At 38.7% G+C, this 26,869-nt stretch overlaps 1 protein-coding gene across 1 annotated transcript in view; it reads right to left on the bottom strand.

The window, feature by feature from the left end:
• Positions 1 to 3,276: 3,276 nt before the first annotated feature.
• The window catches only part of LOC124153382 (galactosylgalactosylxylosylprotein 3-beta-glucuronosyltransferase I), a 45,179-nt gene continuing 21,586 nt past the window's right edge, over positions 3,277 to 26,869 (bottom strand). Inside the window, exons 5-7 of the mRNA XM_046526501.1 lie at positions 22,726 to 22,860; positions 10,677 to 10,973; positions 3,277 to 4,909 (exon numbers count right to left, since the gene is read on the bottom strand). Coding sequence (XP_046382457.1) covers positions 4,811 to 4,909; positions 10,677 to 10,973; positions 22,726 to 22,860 — 531 coding nt within the window. The 3' untranslated portion in view covers positions 3,277 to 4,810. The remainder of the gene's footprint in view (positions 4,910 to 10,676; positions 10,974 to 22,725; positions 22,861 to 26,869) is intronic.

The following is a 26,869-nucleotide window of genomic DNA, read 5'->3' on the forward strand; positions in this document are numbered from 1 at the left end:
TAAGAACTCACTCCATCACCACCTTTCCTCCCCACTGAATTCATTGCCGGATAATACAACCCCATTTTTTCTGCCCTAAACTCACTTATGTGACGTTACGTCGTAAAATCTGGTTGATTTTTCACGTAAGTCCAGACAATGGAAAATACTCCAACCGTCGGTCACATGCTGGATCAGGGTAAGACTCCACAAACAAGAAAAACAGCTCACAAGAAAAAGGTAGCCAAAAACAATTTACGAGTTATTACCGTACGATATCTATTCAAAGTAGAGTATTCAAAAAATCAGAAGTATTACAGAAAACAATGATAGTAAATTCATGATCCCAAAGGAAACATTACCAGCTAAATACCAGCAGAAAAATTGCTCTAAAAAATCTCATGTCTCACTAGACATGTGTCTCCCAGCAGGTCACGATCAAAAGAGGGCCTTGCCTAAGCAGGACAAGACAGGATGAGAGGGGAGGGATTCTTCCAGGGAGTGGAGGGGTAGGCAGGCGAATTCAACTACGGCGCCACTCTGCATAGCACGGCCGCTCCACAAAATCAGCCTTCCCTGGTTTTGAGACAACCGCACAGCACCCAGAATTTTCCCCTCAACTTCTGGGTTGGAGACATCAGAGGAATCAGTTCATTGGAACACATGGAGGGGAGGGAGATACTGGGGTGAGGTGTTGGAGGGAGAGAGAATTGTGATAGGACAATGGTAAAACTTCTCACTCCAAGTGCAATACTAAGGCCTTAGCACCGATTTCCCCTTGCTTGCCAAGGAGAAGTATTTCTCCGCAGTAGTCCTATATAAGTCTTGCATTGCAGGTAGGCTGGTTCGGGGCTGGTTCGGAGGCTGTTTCGGAGGCTGTTTCAGAGGCTGTTTCCAGAGGCAGGGTTTTCAGAGACAGGATTTTCAGAGACAGGATTTTCCGAGACAGGACACTTTGCTACAGGGACCCTTTGCGCGAAAAAACCTTAGCGCGAAAAGTTCTTGGCGGGAGAAGTTCTGCGGATAAGTTCGGAGGAAGTTCGAGGAAGTTCGAAGGAATTTCTGGGGGGGGGGGGGGGGGGTACCAGAAATTTTTGGGGGGGGGGAACACTAAAAAATGCCACACTTATCAAAGTCCCCTTCCCCTGTCAAAAAATTAAACACTTTCCCCACCTACCTATCCACGTGCCTTGTAATCGTGTTCTTTAATATTTTTATCCTGTGCTCTTCATTTTCATAGTTTGCCTACATTTATATTTCATGTTTGCAGTAAAATGCATTACTCTAAATAGGCAAAAATGCTATTTATAAGCATTACTAAAATAAATAAATAGGGTATTTTGGTCCTTCGATCCCTTAGTCATTTGCGTATGTGTCAATGCCACAAGGTCAATTCCAGTCAACCACACCACAAAACACTTCAATGCAACCACCTGCAAAAAAATTATGGCTGCTTTTGTTTGCAGTTTGCTTTTTTCTCAGGAGAATAAAGTCGGTGACTAAGCACATTTACATTACAGTTATTTCGCTGAAATCGCTTAGGGTATTCTCAGGCTTCTAAATCGCCTTCACCACTCCCACCTACAGAGAAAAATATTACAGGAACTTTTGACAGGATTTTGATATGGCTAAGTGCTCCATTGCGGCCAATGTTTTCACGCTTGACTCGTGTCCTGTGTTCAGGGCTGAATAATGTCGAGTGGGAAGACCGTCGGGCACTTATAATATAAGCTCCTGTAAAAGACAAAGCATGCAAGATACAAACCCGTATTTTAAGCTTCAAAGTTGGAGAAAAAATTCCTAGCCATTATCATAAATAAGTGATTTGGAAAGTATGATATGAGAGCTATATCCGCAACACAACTGAAATTTCCGGGGGAAAATTTTTACCTATTACAGGAGTTTAACACATTTAATGCAGGCCTGATTTACATTAAAGTCGTCAAATTCGGCCAATAAAATAAGAAAGAAAAATAGAGGGAGGTTTCCGTGCCATGACTTCCGTTCAAATACAGTTAAACCTCCTTAGATTGTAATGGACGGGACCAAAATTTCGGCAGTTGATGTATGGAGGTTCACTATAGAGAGGTTTTAGTGATATGCACCATTTTTTCATATCCTTTGGACAGGGAAGGCACTACTGTCTTTTAAACCATTATATTTATGCGTTTATATAAACATGCATGCAGTAGTGCACATATGTTTATTATTTAATGATAACACAAAGCGAAAACAATCATGTGATCTTTACCATGATTCAAGAGAAAACGATGTGATCTCTCTAAATTCAACAGTCGCTTAAAATGATTAGAATAGTTGGATATCTATTTTCTTATTTTCTGTCAGGTATGCTCTCATATGGAAAAAAATGGCCATAACTAATGGTTAATGTGAAAATTACAGCATATTTAGAGGTGTATAAGAAAAATAATAAGCGTGAAACATTTATCGCTGAAAATGTCATCCCATGTACATGATTGCGGCTGCATTAATGGTCTCTGGTTGACTCAGTACGATTTGCAGAGGTAGTAAGGATGTCTCAGGGGTGTCTCCTTGGTATGATAAGTGGAGGTTTTAAGAGGATAAGTGGAGACGTTCACTACAAATAGGCTAGCCTATAAATTTACATGTAAATCTGACGGGACCGTAGGGGTGGTATGAAGTATGGAGGTTTATGATGTAAAGAGGTTCACTACATTGAGGTTTTACTGTACTGCTCTTTACAAATGGCACACACGGCTCGAAAGAGGGAAGCTTGCTGAAGGCCATGCACACAATCGGAAGACTCGGAAGTGGATATTAGTCATGAACGGAGGCGGAGAAAGGCCCCGACCGGCAGAGCACGTCCATTGACGTGCTCCGTATCTCGGCTTGGGCGGGATCATGTCAATTGACGTACTCCGCACTGAATGTGTTAAACATACATACTTTTATGTATAGTCCATTTTAGCTGATGGATCAGCACACACGGATCACAATCTTCAGCCCCGATAATGATGTATTATTATGCAGACAACTTAGGTTGTCATTTTGTTGAAGATCAGGGCACAGAAAATTGACTGTACTCTGCCACGCTGATTTTACTAACCAACTGGTTTCAACACTCCTGAGCCATTTAAACGGGGATTCCAACCGTACCACCTTTATTTGGCCACAATGAAGGGCCAAGACCGGTAAAAATCCAGAGAGTATTCACTTGTATGCTGGGAGAGAAAAAGATCATATACGGACGGAACATACAACTCAAAATGAAAGTAACTCTAACAGGTTCAACATTTTCAATGATGCTAGAAGCCACTTGTTTGAACACTTAATTTAATGTTCTCTTAAAAATGTTATGAATAACAGTCTTTTCAAAGGTTGGAAAAAAGTGAATTTTTTTGTGACATTCAATGGCAATATTGACTGTCATGAATAACTCAATTATACATTCATGTTCAACTCAATCTAGAGCTCGGTTCTCACATTCACAACATTTTCAGTGAGTCTGAAACGAGCGCACCCTTTGCACTAAACAAGGCACATTTGCACACGATTCCACTTTCTAACATGATGACATTGTTCTTTTGACATCTCAAACATGATGAAACTGTGCAGCCACACAAAAAATTCAACAGCAAAATCGTTCAACCTCCTCAGCGGCAAGCATAATAACTTTTGGTTGATGTACAGAAGCTGCCATCAACCAACACAAGTCTCACTTGCTATCTTTGTCCATCCATGTATATATTTGTATATACAACCTTCTTGTTGCTGATAACAAATTATATTGAGTTTCAATGCTTACTTTGTGAGTCAATCCTCAATTATAAAAAATTATATGTTCACTATTCAAGAAACCACATTAAGTGGTTCCTATTAATGCATTTTCTTTGTAAAAATATACTGAAAAATAGAAAAAATAACACGGACAGCAACCTTTACAGTGAAGGTCTTAGCATTTTCAAATATCAACAAATCATTCTTGCTGCAATCATGCTCCTTGCTATAAAACACCAAAAACCTTCTAATTACTGTGAATTGTGGTTTTAACAAACCAATCAAAAATACAAGATGCAATACAGATCGTAACTGCTTCATTGATGAAGAATTACTACAAAAAATTCTGGCTTGGTTTCCTGGGTCCTGTATTTTCTGCAAACCAGAGTTTGTAAGTTGTGTTTGATATTAATTAGAAGAGTTCAAACTGATATGGATTTCAAGATGTCATGTTAAAATGATACAACGTCACCTTAACACCTATTGCTAACTAAATACTATACAAATAAAACCATAATGTAACTCTCAAGATAGATAGCAAGACCGAGGCAAGATAGCTGCCTTCAATATGATGTGGGAGTATGGCAAATCAGTACAACAGAGTTAACTTAATAAATCTGAATTTCACTGAGTGTCCGACACATAATCCTCTCTGAACACCTTTATCATTTGAAGTAACATGCTTACCTACAGAAAAAATTCTCCAAGGAAAACTCTCCAAGCCTTGGTCTGATAAAATCCAGTGGAGAATATCAAAGTACATGAAAATTATCCAAATTCTTACAGAATTATGAAATAAATTTCATTGTGTTTAATGATAAATGTAAAAGAGAAGTAAAAAGCAAAATCATTAAGTAAAACCTTAATGAGGGCTACGATGTTTGAAAGCACCAAAATTAAGTACAATTTGAAAAGTGTTCACAGGAAATAATGATGATTGCAATGCATGGGAAAGAGATTGGAGCAATGATGATGAGAATAACATTTTGAAATTGTTAATCACTGAGAGAGCATCCAATCTCAATGCTTGAAGGAGACAAATGGCAGTACCAATACATCTAACAACCTTATTTCATACTTCCATTCCTAGATCTGATGGCGTTCCCCGCTTTCTTAAGATGATCTCCTCTCTCATCTTTGGTGCTTCTGTTCTAGTATGCCATACATAAACCTAAAACAAGAAAGAAGCATACATTTCTATTTATAATAAAACCAGATTATTCATCCAAAGCCATCAACCCATGCACGCGACAGTCCTAACAAAAAGAATTTGCCAATCCTGTCCTACCATTATGGAGAGGTTTCAAGGATTCCCAGACGTGTGCACAGCCTAATTTTATGGAGTATATGCATCTTAAGCATTTTACATACACTTTAAGCAGTTTGGTTAGAATGTCCAATGCATAATTTAAAAAAATGTTTACTGCTAATTAAATACTCTTCCAATTGATTCTCTGCAGGAATATTTCTACATATTTGTACAGGAATTATTCTGCTGCAGCAATAAAATTAAACTGACAACTCCTTGATATAATGCATCACCACCCAAGATATATAAACTAAACAATTGCTGCCACACATGTGAACACATCGGCTATAATATCTCACACAAAGTAAGCCCACACTCTCACTACAGTTAGGTTATTGTTTGATATCTCAAAAAAATTACCACCACAAACAAGAATGAATGAAATTTTATCAATTGTCATCAACATACATCAGTGATGGCTCCACATCAGGTGAAGTTAGTAAACAGCCAGTTCACTAAGTCCTATCGACCTATGCCAAGTTTAAGAGACCGCCTCATTTGTGCAAAAGATCCGATTGGCCTTATGACTCCTGGAGTTTATAAAATCCCCTGTGAGTGTGGTAATGTCTGCGTGGGGGAGACTGGGCGAACAATATCTACTCGTCTCAAAGAGCATCAGAGGCATTTCCGACTTGGTCTACTGGAAAAATCAGCCATAGTCGAACATAGCCTGGATGAGGACCATAAAATAAGGTAGGATGAAACCGGAGTTTTATGGCGATCAAATCAATTTTGGGATCGTTTAACTAAAGAGGCAATTGAAATAAGACTTGAGAATAAAAATGTCAATAGAGACACCAGATATTCGATCAACAGCTCTTGGAATAGAACTCTTAAAAGAATTATGCTTGCCTGACCTATGTCTACGCTGGTCCACGGTCCTCCGCGACAACAATTGGGACTCGACCAATCCGGCACCTCCTAATGCTGAGCTTCAACGGTCAGTTCAAATTTTCTGTCAGTAGCCATGAGCATGGGTAGCGAGTCGGTACCCGAAACATCGGCACTCTTATTTAGTCTTACCCACGCGGTATCCCAAGGAGATTTTTTACAACCAGTTCACCTTTACTTTTAGAGAAAATACAGATAAGTCAATTTTCACATATGTAATTTGTAAAATTGGGGAATTTACATACAGTTTCATTGCGAAATGTTCTGATAGTTTGATTGAAACTGGTACTAAGCTTGGCAGGATTACTACATTTAAGTCAATCAGCAGCCTTTGAGTAGCATTGGTATGTCAAGAGGGCAACTTCCTACTTGGTAGTTTATATATTGCTTATATATATATATATATATTGCTTTTAAAACTCCCGGTTGTATGAGAGCATTACGAGGGCAAAATTTTGGAAGACAAGTACAGTGGAACCTCGTTAAAGCGAGTACGGGCTATAGCGACACCCCCGCTATTACAAGAGATAGCCGATGCACCATCAATTGACCCTATAATAAGCGTATTAAAAAATTCGTTTTTACGAGACCCTTTCGGTGTTGGCTCTCGCCATAGCGAGGGTTTCACCGCCGGAAGACTTTCATCAAGACTCCTTAACCTCTGTAATTGCTAGCGATCTGTTAGAAATGAAGTTAATGGAGTGCTCAGTCTCAAATTTATGTGGTAAACTGTCGTTCGATAAATATAATGATTGACGAAACAATGCTTTGCATGATTTTTATTCAGTGCGGCGCTGATAAATTGTTTGAATAGTTAGTCGTTATTTGAGTAAGGAAATTTAGTGATGCAAAAAAACATCGCCTTTCGTCTGGATTTATGCTTCCGTTTATCGGATAGATGTTTATCTGTCGCTGCACCACTCCTGTTCCTTTATATCTGTTCGCAACAGGTATATTGGCTATTATTTGCTCCACCTCCGGTAAAGCGACAATTCGCTATAGCAAGTGTTTATTAGTGCACCGTGGGGTGTCGTTATATTGAGGTTGCACTGTAGTTCCTGAACTGGTCGCTCTCAGATGCCAACGAGCTTTGCGTTAATTTTTTCCGCCACTGTATAAGCCACAACGGCTTATTTCACTTGGGCTCGGCATGGCCATGTGTAGTTCTTTGCTTTCCTTCTTGTGTCCCTGTCTTATCAGTCTCTTGCTGGTGAGTGGTGAGCTGCCTTAAAGCCATTAATAGGACACACTGGTGGGTCCAAGATAATAAAACACACTGTTTGGCCAATATCTCGTGAATGGTGAATCCAAGTGTCTCCATAGTGCAACTGGTATAGCATTTGCTTGGCAAGCAAAAGGTTCTTGCTTTGAGGACTCATTTTTACCCACTGATTCTGGCTTTTTCCATCTACCACAGCACCATAGTCTTTGCAGGATGCATTTCTACCCTCTGCTAACCATTTCAGCTTTTACCATCTGCCAAAGCACCATTACCCACATCCTTTTTCTGTTATGTTTTCCTATCTCTCTTTTTCTACCCTTTCTGTCACTTTATATTAATCTATGCTTACACTTATGGCATTGTGTATTTACATAAATATACAAAATGATAATTTGAAATAAAAAATACACAACAATAACATTAAATCTTCTTTCAATTCGTGTTTTCATTCCCTATAAAAAATAATTGCATTTTAACCCTTTCGTGCCAGATGTCAGGTGGAGCCGGCGGGAATTTTCATATGCAGAACAAATGACGCCGGGTATAGCTGTTGCCGATTTTTCAATGCAAACAACCGGACGTCAGCTCTGGCCGATGCGAGGGGAGGGAAGTGACCGCTGAGGTAGCAATTGTCGGATGCATTCAGACCTGGCCTGAGACCCAGCTTAGCGAGTCCTTAGGGCCATTCCCCATGCAATTAAGCCCGACCTTCCCACTCATTTATGATCATCCTCACCCTCATCCATTGCAAAGTGGTTATATTGTCAATAGTTTTTTCAATGATATATTTTGTTACATACTACAGTTTTTTTATGCTTTGAAATGAATTCTTCATTTTCTTCTCAGCATAAGTGATTGTTAAATGAAATTTTGGCATTAAAAATAATGGACTTCCACACTTATAGCCTCCTATTACCTTTCATTTACTAACTTTGTTGTTATTAACACTAGAAATCCATTTAAAATTCCATAATTCTTAAAAAAAAATATGTGATTCTTTTAGAAAAGTAAATTATTGAAAATCAAATACAATCTTCAGTTGAAAACCACACTGGTAACGAAATGAGTTGACCATGGATTTGGGCTATGATAGGGTTAGAGGGTGTAGTCCAGCGGCTGGGGTAAGGGATGGACTTGAGCATGGCCCCAAATCTGAGGGACGAAAATACCAGGGTAACTCCAACCCAAAAACGAGCTCCATACAGAGAGGTTTAAAATATTCTCATGCTACTCATAGCAGGGAAAACGTTTTCCAATCGTAGGTGCCGGCAGGAAAGGGTTAAACCTCTCATCTCCCAAATTAACTCAGTCCATGGAACCACTAATAAAAAGTAGGTCGTTCCCGTGACCTAAATGAGACCCATTCTGCACTCAAATGTCACTCGAGTGCAATTTGTTCAAAAGGTAAACAAAAATGTAAACAAATAAACAAAGATATATGAGTCTTGATTAAAGCTTTTGCGGCTCATGGTGATTAAAGACAGACATATGGGTGTATGCCGCGTAATATATTGGAATTGCCCCGACGTTTTGTGACCAACTGCTGGTCACTTCTTCAAGGGAATGGTGCAGGAGTTTGGATCTGCTGCCTTCCTCACTCCTCACCTCACCTCATCCGCCCACCTGAAATAAAAAGGCAGCAGAACCAAACTCCAGCACCATTCCCTTGAAGAAGTGACCAGCAGTCGGTCACAGAATGTCGGGGATATTCCGATACATCGTGCAGCACACACCCGTATGTCTTTCATCAAAGATATACATGGACAACTTGAGGATTGGCACAGAAACTGTGGATGAATGCTCAGATACATAACATATACGATAAATATTTGACTGGTAAGGGTAGACTTTCACCCACTTTGAGGGAGAGAAATACTAATTAACCGCAAAAATTAACAATCCATGGCAATGTCGTACATAATTGAAATTCAAGATATTCGAACCAAGAGTTGTTTACAGTATTGATTGATTTTTGCATTTGCATCGATTGCTGAGATTTGATGTTTACCTCGTCACCAGTGGATTATAATTTGGCTAATGGGAACAAATTAAAAAGTATGTAAGCTTTTTATTAGTGCACGTAGTTGCTGGCTAGTGAGTATGTATTTGAGATACATTGTGTTTCTGATGAGGATGTAATTATGGTATCTCTCACAGCAGTAAGTGTAAAAGCTTTGTAGCTTTCAATTATTCAAGCTTTGCTAACTTCTTAATAGTGCTGCAATACAATGATTCATGTTAATTTCTCCTTTGCAAAAATTGCAGTTCAGCATCTACATAATTTGCACGGAGTAGGTTTTTGCAGGACATTCGTTAATAAGAGTCTTGCGGATAATCACACACTCTCAACACCAACCTTTTTCGATCCTTCCTAGCAGGGACTCCCTATTATCTCGGACTTCGATGGTAGTTGGGCTCCTTCCTTTCGCGGTTTATAACCCTACCAGCGGCATTGGTTTGCTGTCAACTCATGCTTTGTTTATATGAATTAGCTATATGGATAATTGTTGCTTGCACGTAAATTGAAGACTTTCAATTGAATTTCTCGTTTTATTCTGAGAATTGACAAATTTTGAATGAAGCTCTACCGTCAATATTAATGCATTTAATGAATCAACAATTTCCATGTTGACGTTTATACTGACATCGAGATATAATTTTTTAAATTTCCTGATTCCCCATAAACAGCAAATAAATATTCTTTACAACAGGGGCTCCAACATTAACAAAGCACGACAAAAACATCCATACCCTGGATTGGGACCACCTATCCAGGCGGTATTCGAACCCACGACCTTCGGTTTGGCAGGTAAGGGCTTTAGCCCACTGCCACTGAGGCCGGCAGTTAATATTTTTGGTAATTTCGTTTAAAAATTGTCAACACTGCTCAAAAGACAAAGAATTCGATTCTTAGTTTATACTTTTAGATAAAGGAACAAATATTTATTTCAAAAACTGACTGCATGAACCACTGTATGACCGTGGTCCCTAACCACAACGAGGGATAATATAGGGCGAGGGGTCCGGGTACCTGCTCCCGGATTTCGAGGGTACAGCCTAAGTCCTGCTTTGTTGGGTCCCAAACCTAAGACTTTACGAACCCGGGACTGTCTTAAAATAACGGGGAGAGCAAGGAAACATATGCTTTCGACATTTCTTCGCCTGTGTAGGAAAATCTCCTACGAAAATTGGCAGCTTTCATCTTCCAGATCAAGAAACGTCCTGCCGCATATTTTTGCTGTTGGTAGCGAAAGGGTTAATATGCACCTGTTGATACAAAATTTTAAATACACTCCAATGATGCCATCACTAAATTCACAACAACCTACCTTGTATTAGTAGTGCCATGGCTCAGAAAGTTAACTGCATCATGTGGACAACTTAATTGGAGGTTTTTGATGGCGAATTTCTGTTGATGGCATGTTTAGTGTGGTCACTCTACTGAAAATCTGGTGATTTAAGGGTATAAAAGCTATGAAAAAAGGCTGATAATAAAAAAATATGACTAATAATTACCCTAGTGCAATTCAATGCCCGAGGCTCCAACTCCCTAGCGGATGGTATCAGTTGACGAAGTAACTCCGACTCCTGAAATCCCCCAGGCACTTCTAATGAGAATTCACTCCTTGGATGCTCCAATAACAGCTTGATGTTGATAGCAAATCCTGCCATGTCGATTGGAAACGGTCTTTCAGGCTTCCACGCACTGTTGAAGCCTTTGACATGGCCGTCTTTGTCCAACAAGGGCTTCTCCACCATCAGTCCCCCAACCAGCCCCACGGGCCATACGCTCACCCCTCTCGTGCTCCGCATCTAGTAACAAAAGTGAAAAACTTACACATGGAGCTGAACCATTCCAAAGTTTGTCCATCCAGCACCTCAACTCCAAGACAAGTCAAAAGCCACCACAGCTGAATATTATGAATTACACTTTTGCTTTTATGATTTTGAGAAAATACCTACTGTCAGTCAAGAAAAGCAAGACAAGAGTTAGAGGATCTTTAAAAAAAAAACAATTGCAATGCTATATAAAGCATAGGAGAAAGTTTATTACTACTTCAGATCATATTCTTTAAAAAATTATACGAACTGTAGTACAGTACACTCCAGATTATGCGGGCTGATAATGAGAGACGGCACGAATGATCGGAAGACACGGATAACCCAAACTTTCACTTTAATGTCTTGTAATGATCATAATTTACGTAAAACAAAGTATATGTTATTATTTATGCAGTTATGATGTTATTTTTGAGTGCTTCCCAGACTTATTGAGAGCTTTCTTTGCCAGTTCGCAATCTTTTTAGCGGCGATAACATGGTTTTACTCGTATTATTAATGCTCCATCTAAGGCCTGGTTTTGAAAACCACACATCTGTGGCTGTGTGATCACGTAAACAGAAAAATGGTTTGCACGAATGCTTCAAAACCACTGCTCAACATCGGGAACTACACTGTCAGGCAACACGCCACGTAGTCGCCTCTCGCACAAGTTGTCTGGTTTGCAACTCCTGCAGGATGTGTATCCATGATCAGAGTGCTGTCGCACACCGTGAGGCTTGGAAAACAGGAACACGGTGCTCCCGTGATTGCAGCTAGCGCACGATCGCTTCCGTTTTACGAAGGGGATTTCAACGTAAATAATACTCCCAGTGTATCCTCGCATTAATTCCAATGATTTTGCGTCCGATTTTATTATTTTTTTAAAGATCACGGAAAAAATTGAGCGAGAGTGATAATCATGCACGGATAATCCACAACCCAGATTAACCGCAGCTGGATAATCGGGAGTCTGCTGTATATTCTGTCTCAAATTTTTCTATCAAAAGCACCTTTTTTGTGCATAAAATCATGTTGCCCAACTTTGAGCACTTAGTTTTCCTCCAGTTTTTTATCATAACTTGCAGTTTTAATACATGGACGCTATATCTATTCCTAACTGTTAGCAGAAAACAAATCGTTTACAAAACTAAAATTAAAGGAGTTGTTGAAAACAACACAAACTAACTATGAAATCAATGCCTCAATTGAAAATCTATTGAAGCATTGTGTGAAGTACTCATTCCAGGTACAGATGTAAGAGTATTTAAGTAGTTAATCCAAGACAGGTTGATATTTATATTTTCATTGATGGACATCGATTTCTCTTCACCTCACATGGGAGATCAAAGCAAAGCAACATAAAAGGGAAAGCTTACCGGAGCTGAACAGAGACGCCACAATGAGCACTGTGGTTCACAGAACTATAGCAGCACATGAATCATGACCGGCTAGACTTGCCAAGTTGGTAGCAACCACCCTGGTCTTTTCTATACACTCTCCCACAGCTGAGCTGACAATACTCTTCCCAAAACATGCATATTAATAGCAAATGATATTAGCCATGACATTAGTATTTAATCTAAATTTCTAAGACCTGCAATGCCTAAATTTCACAGCACATGAACGTACAAATCCATTTTCAATTAACAGAGATTTGTTAGTACAAAACAACTTCTTTAATAATGTACCTGATGATGCCACTTAATGATAAAATATATGTTATATCTATATAAAAGTTTAGCAAAAAAGTATGAATATAATTATGTGTATAAATAACATCCCTAATGTGAAGCCTGATGTAGTTAAACATATTCTTTAATTATATAGCCACAAACGATTTGTTTTCTGTAAACAGTTACAAATAGATCTCTTCCTTACATAAAACCTGTAAGTTATCAAAACTAAAACTATCGAAACACCAGGCGCTCAAAGGAGACAACCTGCTTTTATGAAAAAAAAGAGTGAACATAACAAAAGCAGCTGTTTTGAAAAAATTTTTAAACACCTACCTTGAAAGGAGGTTCATACATTTTTCTACAAAGTTCATTAAAATGACCATAGGTTTGAAATTTGTTTATGTAATCTTGAAAAGATTTTCCACTTAATACAGTAACGGCGTACGGTGCGATTGGCACTTGAGAGGGGAAGTCCAATGTCAAAGAGCACAAGGGTATTTGTAATTGTTTAGTAAAAGCTGTATTTATTTTTATTGTTAAGTTTTTTCCCGGAAGTATTTTCTAGCTGCCTGTCTGTTATTTTTCTATAAATATTTTAGTACTCTAAGAAACTATGATTAATGATTATCTTTTATTTTAATTAGCATTGTGATTTAAATTGGGGGAGGGAATCAAGCCACGTATCTTCCTCCTCCCCATTACCCTGAGAGAGAGAGAGAGAAGAGAGAGAGAGAGAAGAGAGAGAGGGACAGAGAGTGGTTACGCTGCTTGATGGAGAAGGCTGAGATCTGGCCAGTTTAAGCCTCCCGCAACTCCGCCTGCCAGCAAGTAAGTCAGCTGGGCCCGTCGGTTGAAAGCTGGCACGTCGGAAGCGGGCCATCAAGAGAGCAGACACGCAACAAGCATGAAGTCTTGGTCGGCGCATGTGCGGAAAGGATGAAGACGAGAACTGCGAGCACGGCAGGTCGTGCAGTGTTCACCGATATCGGATCTTCTTGGATCCTTCTCTTGGATCTCGGACTTCAGCGGGGATGGTTCTCCCTAATAGCTCTCTAGTGTGGGGTCAAGGCACTGAGAAAGTGAAGGCAGGTGCTCACCACAAGTGTTCATCTCTCAATTTTGTATTTCAAATGTGAAGGTATGTATCTTGACGTTCAATTAGCATGTTTAACGGTTCGTTGGGGTTGCTTTTCGTGCGTGTCTTGAGGTATATATATATTTATTTCAGTTTAAACAATCAATTATTTTGTGTGGAGTTTTATTAATCATAGTTTTGCCCAAGTTTTCAAGTGAGGTGAATGAGCCTCGATTAATGTATGTATCAGGTGCTATTGTGTGTTGCTGACCTTTTCTCTGTTTATGCAAATTTGGGAATTTATTTAAATGAACACCTTGAGCCAGAGTGGGGAAACTTTTTTTTTGTTTTGCTTTTGTCCTGAGTCACCTATCTTGAATCCTGGCATTCGTCACCACTGCAGTTACCTGGGTGGGTTACGGTCGGAGGCGGCCTTGACAAGAAAATAAGTGGTCTGGTAGACCTGGCACCCGAGTTTATTAGTTTTAGCAGGTAAGGCGTCGCAATACATGCATGCAAATATTTTTCAATTTATAGCTTTTTACTTGCATTTATGCTTTAAAACTTGCTGATAAAACATTTTTCAACATGAAATGATATACCAAATATATTGAAAGCCATTTTTTACCTGAGAAAATTTTTATTCCTTATGAAAAAATAAGACTTTACATGATAAAATTTTGAACCAAAATTGATAGGCATTTTTATTTAATGAAGTTTTAAGATTTTATTCGCTCTAAGTCTTTTCTTATGTTTATTAGACCTTGAGATATCTAGCTGGAATTTGGGTAAAGCTATAAGGCCTGATAATTTAATTATTAGATTACAGCAGCAAAACCTAGGGAGGAGGGAACTTTTCCCAACTGGCCCCCATCCCTGTTGAGGCCAGCTCTTCTAAAAGTCCATAAAAATAAACCATATCAGCCATCCCAACAAAGCTAAAGAATAATATGTAGTAGGATATATCACCCAATGATGTTTGGTTAGTGTTTCATTTGGAGGCTTTCTTAATCTTAATATGTGGTTGAAGTGATTTCAGTCTGTGTCAAAATTCAGCTGACCACTACGATACCACAATAAAGGGTCGGGGAGGTTGGTGTTTGGAATGACAATTGAAACAATGGATCAAACTGTTTTCATCAGGCAACAACCCTACTCATATCCTACAACTATCGGCCCTAACAAAGTTGGTGTCCTTAGTTGGGTGGTATGGTCAGAACATATGTAGCAGGAACATTGAGTTCAACACAACGAGATAACTTTCCTGAGATCTACATCCACAATACCAGCTCCATGCATTTAGTGAAAAGACACGTACAGAACCATATATTTACCTATCAATATGTAACAGTTGAAAAATTTCCTTTAGAGTCTCCACAAAGAATCAAAATCGTAATGCATACCTATTCATGGCAGGGAAACCAGAGCACACTGATATTTATAATATCAATGCCATTGGAGGTCACTCAAATTTAGGATGGACACTCAAATGTAAAACTGAAATTCCCTGAGTTGGCCAAACTGCACTCATAATTTTCCAGACTGATTCAATTATTTATTCTACAAAATATAAAAATAGATGATAAAAAATGATCATCATCATCATCATTAAGAATCATCATTAAGTGAATTTAATGACAAAAAACTCTGAATACCATAACACTGGACAAACCAGCAAACGTTGCATTAATTTTATGAAAAGTTCATAACCTCAAGAAGAAACCAATGTCCTGCTCATTGACAAGTGAATTCAAATTGTCTCTGTAGTAACATAATGACAGCATGACCACATAGACATCTCACAATGGCTATTGTCAGCATACTGGATGCTCAAAGACTAACAATAAACTAGAGATGGGTCGAATAGCAGATTTCTCGAATTCGAATATCGAATTCGAATATTAAATCATTGCTCGAATATTCGAATACCTCGAATCTCGAATACCTCGAATACTAAATGATGAATGCTGGAATGTTTGACTCGGTTGCCTATGCAGCAGGTAACACAAGATTTTGGGGAGTAATTTTGATTTCCTTTAAATGATTCAAACAGGAATTTAGCTGATTAATGAATATTTTAATTTTATGGAAACAATTTGGCATATAATTAATTCAACTAACATCGCTTTACCCCCACTCCTGCTGCCAAGTGCTAGCTGACAATCTGAGGCATTTTGCAAAATACAAGCTCTTTTCCACCGGATTTTCTTCAATTATTTTCAGTCCATCTTTGGGAATTCTCACGAGATAAGAAGATGAATTGGAATTGCTATCAGGGAGAAACCAAATATTCTGAGAAAATATCCCTTTGTCTGGGACTGTAACAATAAAGATTTATAGCACTATTCATAAATTGAAACTTGATATATGTTTTCGGAAAAAAATACCGCATCAACTTCTGAGAAGCTCTGCTGCTCATATCGAGTTTCGCCAGAATGCTAAGTCTCCGTCGTATTTTGACATTTATTTCTTTGCGTAAAATGCTTAAATAAACTCAGAAATACGTCGTGTTTGGTCTTATTCGTTTTGAAATTACGCGCACGTTACTAATATTTCAATTCAATAAAGGTGTGACATCAATTGACGAAAGTCATTCTTAGACACCTTTTGTGCTAATAGATGACTCATGCAGCGGTTGACCTCCACAGAAATGGGGAACTTCGAAGCTGGTAGGAAAAAAAAGGCCAGTGGGGGAGAAAAGGGAGGGCCCGAAACACGTTTCTATTGTTCTCGTGTAACTTGGTATTTTTTCGAAGCTAAGGTCTTCGTAATATGATCCCTGCGCGAGCTGTGACCTTTTTTTTATTTCGAAGAAGAGGAAAGCCTCAGAGGGGGGAGAGAGTGCTGAATGGAGAGGGATACCGCATCTTGGGAAATGCGCTAATGTAAGTATCCCACGGTACTCACGCAGCAGTTGACCTCCAGAAATGGGGAACTTCGAAGCAGGTAGCCAGAGAAAGGTCAGTGGGTGAGAAAAGGGGGGAGGGCGTGAAGCACGTTTTTATTGTTCTCGTAACTCGATATTTTTTTCGAAGCGAGGGTCTTCGTAATGCGATCCCTGCGCGAGCTGGGACCTTTTGTTTGATTTCGGAGAAGAGGAAAGCGTCAGAGGGGGTGAGGCGAGTGCTGAATGGAGGGGGATAGCGGATCGTGGGAAATGCCTAAGGTTGCTATCCCACGGTACGGAGGTTCTCCTGGTGGGGGGAATTGGGGATTTTCGGATTTTTTCACCCGACCATTTTCGGTTCCCCTCGACGAACTCTTTTCACCGCTAAAATCCACCAATTTGATGTAATTCGACAACGTGAGTATCACGGCGCTGCGAGCACTAAATGACTACAGTTCTCTACATTTTTCCGAGTCAACTACCAACGACGTGTGTGCGACAGTGTATGACGCGAAATTCAAAGTATTCGAGGTATTCGAGGCGGTACTTTTCGCATAACTATTCGAAACCTCGAATATCGAATACTTTCTAGTATTCGAGGTATTCGAGTATTCGCGGATACTATTCGCACATCTCTACAATAAACCCAAGTGTATGAGAAAAAGTAAATATGTGCATGCATTCAAGTCACCATTTGACTTTTGTACCAAAAATTATTTTTCCAATTATATTTTTTCCTTCCTCTCTGAAACTACATGACTTTACAGACAAATGAATTCCCTCACCTTTTCAATTTTTTCTGAAGAGTGGCTAACACGAAATTATGCATAATAATAATAATAATAAATTTATTAACCTTCAATTTTACAAGGCAAGTCAATAGTAATGATCAAGTATGTACATTGTATGATAGGGGAAAATTCTTTAAGCAGTTTGTCATGGCATTCGTCATAACATCATGAAGTTATTTATTGATTTGTGACTTCTCAACTAGGCTATGAGCCTTTTTGCAAAAATTTAAGACCACTCCATAATTTCCGAGTCCCATTAACCGTCTCATAATATCTGGCCGATTTTGTCATGTTAAATAAGTTAAGATTCCAATAAATATAAAAAATAGGGGAGGGCTGATCAGATTTTTGGCTGACTTGGAAGGAGAGGATAGAATTAAGCAAATTAGATTGATACGAGGGGTGCCCAAAAATAACCAGTCACAATTTTAAAAAATTCAAGATTTCATTTTTTGTCTCACAAACGTTAGTCACCTTTGAAGTACTCTTAATTTACACTGTTACATTGGGTAAAACATTTTTTCCACTGCACAAAACACCTTTGGTATTCGTTGTTTCTGATGCCTCTTTCGATTTTCTTTACACCTTCATAATATAGCCAAAACATTTCCCTTTCATCACCATTTTCATCCAGTTGAACAAAAGGAACTCAAAACGTGCAAGATCTGGTGAGTAGGGTCCGTGAGGTAGTATCATGCAATTTTTTACAAAAAACTCAAGTCGTGGCAATCAGCAACACAGCTTTTCAGTGGTGCAGGGGGGGTTTTGGGGGATAAAACCCCCCAAGAGCTCACAGAAATTTTTAAGTTTAATCTATTTTACTTAATTGGATTAATATTGCTTATAGACTAATGTGAGGATTAATAAAATATCCCTCAGAAGACCATAAAAATCACCATTTTGAACCATTTATCTTAATTTTTTACTGGCGGATTTTTTAATTACGATATCTATTTTCGCGATTTAATAAAAAGTGAAAATTTTCAAGTGCGCAAAAACGTGACGGCTAAGTATGAATTGTGGGAAAACACCATGTGACGTTGTTCTGGTTCCCGCTGCCGCAAGTGAGGTGACCTTGGGGCGACGATATGTGCGCCGCTACGATGGCTGCTAGCAGGTAGCAGAGTACCCTACTACTAAGTAACCCCTGGCTTTAATAAGGATTATTAATACCTTATCAAACGAAGGAAACTATCCGACCATAGGCAGATTTAATAGGTGATTGTTAAAACATGTTTCCCTGAGCTCTGTGCCTCATGCATGCATTGGTAATCTCAGACGATGTAACAGTCCTATCTTCTCGTATAGAAACTAGGTCCCTGTGACGTCACGTGGAGTGGCATCGCATGGGGGCCAATTTGGCCTTTTTCAAATGAGGATAAAATTGACCATTACCATTCGTCTAAACTGGGATTTCTAAAACCAAATAATTTGTATATTATGAGTACAGTAATGGTGGGTAACAAATCCCGTTCAATGCCCTTCGTTTTCTTTGATGAGGGAAACTACCCTATTCTTTACTCCATTAATTTTTGCAATGAACGCAATAAAGTATTACTATTAATATAACCTTGAACATGCATACACTAAAAAACAAAAGAATTGCGGTGCTCCACGCACACAATTTTTATGTAATTGAGGGTGGCAGTTGCATCAGGATTTAGGAGTCGTATTGAAGTAAGTTGACTTGCAAAGTGTTCAGCATTTTTTTCTTTTGTTTTCATTTGTACTTAAAATTGGTGAAAAAATACACATTCAGTATTCAGTACTGAAGAACCTATTCGACAGATGATTAGTTTCCAGGTTAATACCGCGTCGACTCATTTTTGGCAGACGACAGTTTCGGGCGCGTTCCAGCTCACGTCTTCGGGTCCAAATGATCTGTACAGCTGCAATCCTTTTTATATATAAGGCTAGTCAAGCTGCCGTTGATTTGAATTCGATTGTTGGAAGAGCCGTTTGAATGATGAAGCTAAAGGATAGCCGTCCTCCCTGTTGAAGTTCTTTTCATGACTCGCTATTTCTATCGCCTCCCTTATCAGCCGAGGGAAATATTTATTCTCTCTGGCAATGATTTTTGATTCTTTGAATAGTATGGCAAGCCCAGGTTCCGACCATGCATGCTCTGCAATCGCAGAAAGACGAAAAAAAAGGGAGTGATAAGGGAGGTGATAGAAATAGCGAGTCATGAAAAGAACTTCCATTGGAAAGACGGCTATCCTTCAGCTTCATCATTCAAACAGCTCTTCCAACAATGGAATTCGGGCACCTGACTAGCCTTATATATAAAGGATTGCAGCTGTACAGATCATTTGGACCAGAAGATGTGAGCTGGAGCGTGCCTGAAACTGTCGTCCGCAAAATATGAGTCGAAGGGGTATTAACCCGGAAACAAATCATGAATTTAATCACTGCCTCCGTAGTAATTTTATAACACATTCGATTTTCGGAAAAAATTTAAGTATTTGCATTCGATTAATTCGAATTTCAAGAAAAATGCTATTAGACCCATCTCTAATAAAAACTGATGATCAATGTGACTTACGTGACTATACTCAGAGGAAAATTCTAAATTGAGAAAGTTCTCATTCCAAGGATTCCCATGATCCCAACCGATATACCCTTTGAGTTTAAAAATATTCAATTTCCAATATACAAATGTTGCATTCGATTCGTGATGACCTTGAACAAATCACAAGGCCATTCATAGTGTGTTTGTGGTCTGAATCTGGAAAACCCATATTTTTCTTGTGGCCAATTACATATACGTGGCAAGATCACATGTGGGTAAACCTTCTAATTTATTTGTTCTTGCACCTGATAACAAAACAAAAACTGTTGTATATCAGAAGAAGGATCAAGAGAATAAACCCGAAAGTGTATATCAAATGATTAAAGAAAATGTCTTCCTAACAAGGCATTGTAATACCAATTTTTGTAGTTTTCTTGAACTTTCCTCCTTATTTTTATGGTAACTAGTCAAGTATGATTAAAATTGGTATAGCTGTCTTGGTTTATAAATGGTGAAACTCAACTGATCATTAATGCCTGGGCAGTAGGACGTTTGCTTGGTCAGCGAGTCATATATATTAAAGAAAACATACTGTGTGAGTGCTTTAAAGTCTCTAGCATTGGAGATTATGATTTATAATTGTGAGCTAGGACTGGTAAGTACAAACAGCCACCAAAAAGTGCTGCTTCAAAAAGTGTTGGTTGCCTCTAACATGCATTTGGATGAAGCCAGTAGCTACTGATGACATTACCGACAACTGTCAGTGAACTTAACCCTTGGGCTGTGGGAGTTCCACAATTTTAGCTGCCAGCCAATGCAGAAGAGACCCCCGTGTGCAGGAGACACCCCCGGCCACGAGGGCTGCTCTAGTAGAGTTAAGGACCTTAGCGATCGTTATGGTGAGGGAAAGTGCCAAAGTTCAAGATATCCAGGTGGCAATAAAAATTCTAGGTAAATGCCACAGTCAGCGTGCAAAATGTATGAAAAACGTTCCCACACTCTAAGGGTTAATGACAATGTCCGTAGAACGTGTCCCCATAATCACTTGCACCAACATAAGTATGTTCAAGAAACATGAATCTGAAGCTGCTCGGATGCTTGATGCACAATCAGCAGACCTCAACCACATCTCTGTGACAATGGTTTCCAAGCCTCACACACAGAATTCCACAATCTCCTTCGATATTGTTGTGGTGTTCTGCGGCTTTGTGTTACAGTGTGTGTCTGCTACAGCCAACTTTCTGATGTAGCCCAGTCAAATGCCCAAGTAAAACCCCCCTCACGAAATACAATGGACAGGACACAGCCACAAGTCAAACGAGTTTAGGAAATTCCCTTCCTAACTCAAGGCAAAAAATACATCAAGGAGATGGGATGCAGAGTCAAAACCCGACTACAAGAACCTAAGCAGGCCATTCAACTAGGGTAAACAGACATGTCAGCAGCAACAGAACATAAAGCCTCAAGGCACACAATCGACTTCAATAATTTCAGAGTTATTGCGAAGGTGGGAAATTTCAATATGCAACTCATCTATGAAGCCATTGATATCAAGAGCAACAGACAGAATTTTCAAGACACCCGATTGAAGACAAGCAATGCATTGAATCTACTCACTGGCAAAATTTCTCCGCCTCCCTCTTCCACTCCTCCTTCTTGCCTACTCCCACTTCTCCTACCCCTTCCACTTCTTTCGTTTGAAATTAATTAAAGCCATCATCACCAAGTAACATTATTCCTCATGAGTAAGTGTTGCTCATTTGGATCACAAAATGTTGGGACAACCTCCAATTACATCACATGGCACACACCCGTACATCAATTTTATAGCCAGAAGGATAATTTCTTTTGCAGGAGTTACTAACTCACATACCAAGTTAGATGATACTATTCAAAGAAACCAAGGAAATAAAGAACTATGGAAGAGCCAGCAGTGTAACATTACTGAATCACCCAAAAGTGCACATGAAAAGCAAAAATTCTGATGGAAAAAAGATTCCCCGTGATTAGAATTTGACCCTGGATACCCCAAATTCACAGCACGTGCTCCATCACTTCCATTACAGAGGCATTTTCTTCCTCTGAGGAGTTTCGTTGTATTTACAAAGGACACAGTGGTGTCTGCCACCAGACACACACAATGCCACAAGACAGCATGTTTGTGTTCATAGTGCCACTGCCTTGATGCTAAAGCCAGAACTTGGAATGGTAGGCTGTTCACCGTATACATTAACAAAGGAGGAAATAACCATTGAAGAGCAAGCGGCATATCTTTGTAAAGACATCCATTAGTGCACATGAAGTGCAAAAATCCCTCACAGGAAATATCATGTGCCTTGACCAAGATTCAAACCCAGAAGCCCCAAATTCCAAGGAGAAAGAAGTTGTCTTGGTAACTCACTAAGTAGTAAAACTCAGAAAAAATATGAGATGTTGTACTTTAGCTTGACTTGAAACTTTGGATGTTTAGCTCAGCTCCATTCGAACTTGGAGTGAGGAAAAAATTTGGTGTTCGTGTATGCTTTTTCTTCCACATTTAAAATCACACTTTTAAGCTATTGAGAAGAGAAATATTCCGAATTTTTGGGTGATGCACTATGTACAACTCCACAACAAAGCATTAAATTCATATTAAAGTGATCAATTTGTAGTTCACACATATGGAATTTCACAAATATTACTCAAAGAAAGAAAGTTAAAATTCACCAGTTCCTAAGGTTTCCATTAATGAATTCTCCGAGAAAAATCAAACAAGAAATGGAATAATAAGAATTTTGAAATAAATTGAAAATCAGTATTTACCTCTTCAAATACCTCCAGGCTATATGTATTGTCATCATCAGCAAAGTACAGGACTCCACTCTCCACATTATCCCTGATCCATCTGAGCGCTGCATTCCTCTGCAACACTCCCCGTGGCTTCTTCCAGTTTGGTTCCTACAAAATAAGAAAGAAGTAAAAGCGAAAATTGAATTATTATGCCTAACACCCAACAAAATCAATAACCTCACATCAATCCTCTATATTATTTCTACTGTATAGATACCTTTTTCTCAACTTATATGCAACCAAACTCTGCAAATGAGGTACCAAAATGCACAGAATTTATCAGAGAACATGCGACAGCATATCTTACTTCCTAAATATTGCTATTGTTTCCTAAAATTGATTTTTAAATAATTAAAAAAAAAAAAAAAAAAAAAAAACGTAAATATTCCTGACGTTAACGGCGCACAAACTGATACATTTGTTCATTTGCAACAATATCTCGCATTCTTTAAATAACTTTTATCAAAATACGGCTGATTCCACATTCAAGTCTCCTGTTGATACGTAAGTATGAGTCATCATGTGCGTTTAATAGAGGATAGCGTAATTACTTCCAATGTTGTGTTTAAAGAGGTCCTCTGACCTCAATTTGTACATGAACATTCCAATTAAATTTGTACATAAGACCCTGCCTTTTTTCTCTACATTTAAAAATTAGAAACGCACCTATTACTCTGTGGACCTGCATTGAAAAGTTCGGGGGAAGACCGCTGGGAGAGGGCGCATCACGCTCGTAATACTTTAAAATGACAACACTAATCATTGTACATAAAGACAAAGTTCAGAATAGCATAAAGAAAGGATTCTTCTAATTTTCCGTGTGCTTAAGCAAAAAAATACCGGCATCCCCATTACCAACCTCGGTGGCAGCGTGGTGAAGTTCTTGCCTGCCCAACCGAAGGTTGCAGGTTCGAGCCCCACCTGGGTCGGTTGCCCCGATCCACGGCATGGTTGTTGATGTTCATACAACTTCGATGTTATGTTTTCGGTGGTGTGGCAGCAAATACATCAACACAATCACATCGACTTTTCAACCAGCTCCATACCATTCAGCCCTTACTTCAAAGGCAGCAAGTGTTCAGGATTGAGCAGACTTCCTCAGAAAACTATCATGTCATTTTTCCATCCTGGCATAACTCAAGTTACTCAGCAGTTACACTTTTTCTACAGTTGGGAATAAAATATGACACCCTATACATTCCATACACACCTCTCTCAACTTCTTTTTAATCTCAGTCACACCTAAACCATGCAATTTTGACACTGCTTACTGTCAGCTCAACACACACAAATATTAAAAATTAAGAGAGCCTATCAATAATGGGCTCCTTTGTCCAATATTTGTAAATGGTGATATAACTTGTAATTGTATTTCTTTGTCACCAATATACACTAAAGAAATAACAACTATAGCAACGATGTGGATGTCAGAACTCATAATTAAGGTAAGGAAACACTTACTACATTTAATTGCATAATGAAACCATTTTCTCTGCACCTAATAGCCTGATTCCAACACAAATCATATAAAATGAAAGAGCATTGTCATACATATGATACCAACACACTAAAAAAGGAAACAAATAATTAACCTGTAAAGGATAAAATTTCTAATTTTTGACAGCCCATATTCAAAATAAAATATTTTCAAGTCATTCCAAAGGTTAATTTAAGGTTCAAAATCATTAAAGGCTCAAATTTCTATCTTTATTGAAAAATTAGTAGCAGAATATGTCAGCTGATGCCCATTACGATTCCAAATATGAATGTAGTCAAATCAACTCTATTGAGTTGTAATCCCCATGAAATTGTTTGCTGGAAAAGTATCAGACTCAATCCAAACGTCAGACCAGAAGTTAAATAATAAAAACACGGACAGCATACAAACTGCTAAGGACACAAATATAGAAAAAGTTTTTTCTCCGTGAAGTTGCGGATGATGTACCGTGTGGCCGGTCAAATAAACAACTTTACTTAGTTTCACTATTTTGCATATTTTGTGAACCAGATCATTTCTTAACATAAAATTTCATTCTTTGCTTACCTTACCACAAACATTTACTCACATTTCATAACCTCTAATGGACTTATTTTAAGGAACATCGTGACAATATTGTCCATCAATTTTAAGCAACAGATTTTTTGTGTATGCACTAGGGTTATGACTCTTTTACTTTTTGCACAAAATTTGATTTCCTGTGCCACAAAAGGATGAACTTTTTCCCAAAAATAACGTCAGTGTCAAAAACGAAAAAAAGTCTTCTTTACGTCTTCGTTACAAAAAACTATTTTATTCGTCTTCTATATCCCAAGGCCGCACAACAATCACTTTTCATATTGGCAACGTAAATAAAAAACAAAACAAACATTCATCATCACCTTGAACGTAAAAATGCAAAACCCTACAAAATATTAATTTTCACATTACAACACCTCCCCTCGTTCGAGGATGATGGAAAGAAACACAAAAACATCATACATAACTTCGTAACTTTAGTTGTGTGTTTCTTACTCCAACTTAATTATTCCCATTTCTTTGGCAAACAATAATGTCTTAGGTCCAGACAAACTCTTTGTCAAACAGTCTGCAATGTTACTATCAGATTTCACATATTTCAATGAAATCTCTCCCTCCTTCACAGCCTCTCGGACATAGTTGTATTTTACCACGAAATGTTTACTCCTCTCATTTACTATGTCATTATTGGCAATGTATATGGCACCTTGGTTATCACAAAAAATGGTGCAGGTCTTTGGAATGAGGCTGCTTTGCTTCAATTCACAAAAAAACGGCCTCATCCACTGGATTTCACACACACATTCATAAATAGCAATATACTCAGCATGCGTGCTTGAGGTGGCTATGCTTCTCTGCTTCCTACTTTTCCAAATCATTGCTCCACCTCCCAGCATGATAACATACCCAGTGACAGACTTTCGATCATCTCTATCCCCTGCCCAATCTGAATCACAATAGCATGAAAAACCTTCACCTTTCCTGAAAACAAGTTGATAATCACATGTACTCTTTAAATATCTCATTACATGTTGAACTCCATTCCAATTTGTTACAGTGGGGTTGCTACAGCATTGACTAAGTTTGCACACTGCGTTTGCAATATCTGGACGAGTATTGGTACTCAAGTATAACAAGCTGCCTATATCACTCTGGTATTTCTCCTTGCAAAAAATGTCTCCTCCTTTACTCTCAAAATTTGCACCTGCTTGTAGTGGACAAGAAACACCTTTACCTTCTAACATATAAAAATCTCTGAGAAAAGACATGACATACTTCTTCTCACTCAAAATGACAGTTCCCCTGTTTGGTCTGGTGAATTGGATGGACAAAAATGTGTTCACCATACCCAAGTCCTTCACCTGAATTAAGGATGCAATTTCATTTTTGAACACACCTACTTCTTCCTTATCACCTATAATCAAGAAATCATCAACATATGTTCCAACAATTACATTGCTCCTTAAGTACACACAAGGGTCACTAATACATTTCACAAACCCTAACTCCACCAAAATCTTACTGAGAAACTCATACCAATTTCTCCCTGACTGTTTTAAACCATAAAGGCTCTTTTTCAACCTACAAACAAAATAATCTCTGTTTACATCCACCCCTTCAGGAACAGACATATATATGGTCTCACCCATCTTGCTGTTTAAATAAGCCCCCACCACGTCTAGGTGATCTATTTCCCAATTATTTTCCACAGCAATATAGGCTAACAGACGAACTGATTTCCTGGAAGTGCCATGATAATTCACACCGTATGTTTGAGTAAAACCCTGAGCCACAAGTCTTGCCTTAAATCTTACAATGTTACCTTCGTTATTCTTTTTAAGAGCAAAAACCCATTTACAGCCCACTACTTTCATATCCGGTCGTCTTCTCATGATGTCCCAGGTCTCTTGGCCTTCGATGTTCCGTAATTCTTCTTCAATGGCTAACCTCCAGTTGTCGGCTTGAGATCCTTCTATGGCTTGGCGGTAACTGGTTGGGACATCATCTTTTCCAAGGACAGAACGGGTGACGTTGCAGCATTCACACGGTCCTTTGGGCACCCACTGCCGATTTGACCTCCTCAGGACTTGAGGATTTTCC

The sequence above is a fragment of the Ischnura elegans genome, chromosome 2 (assembly GCF_921293095.1).
Source record: "Ischnura elegans chromosome 2, ioIscEleg1.1, whole genome shotgun sequence".
NCBI lineage: Eukaryota > Metazoa > Arthropoda > Insecta > Odonata > Coenagrionidae > Ischnura > Ischnura elegans.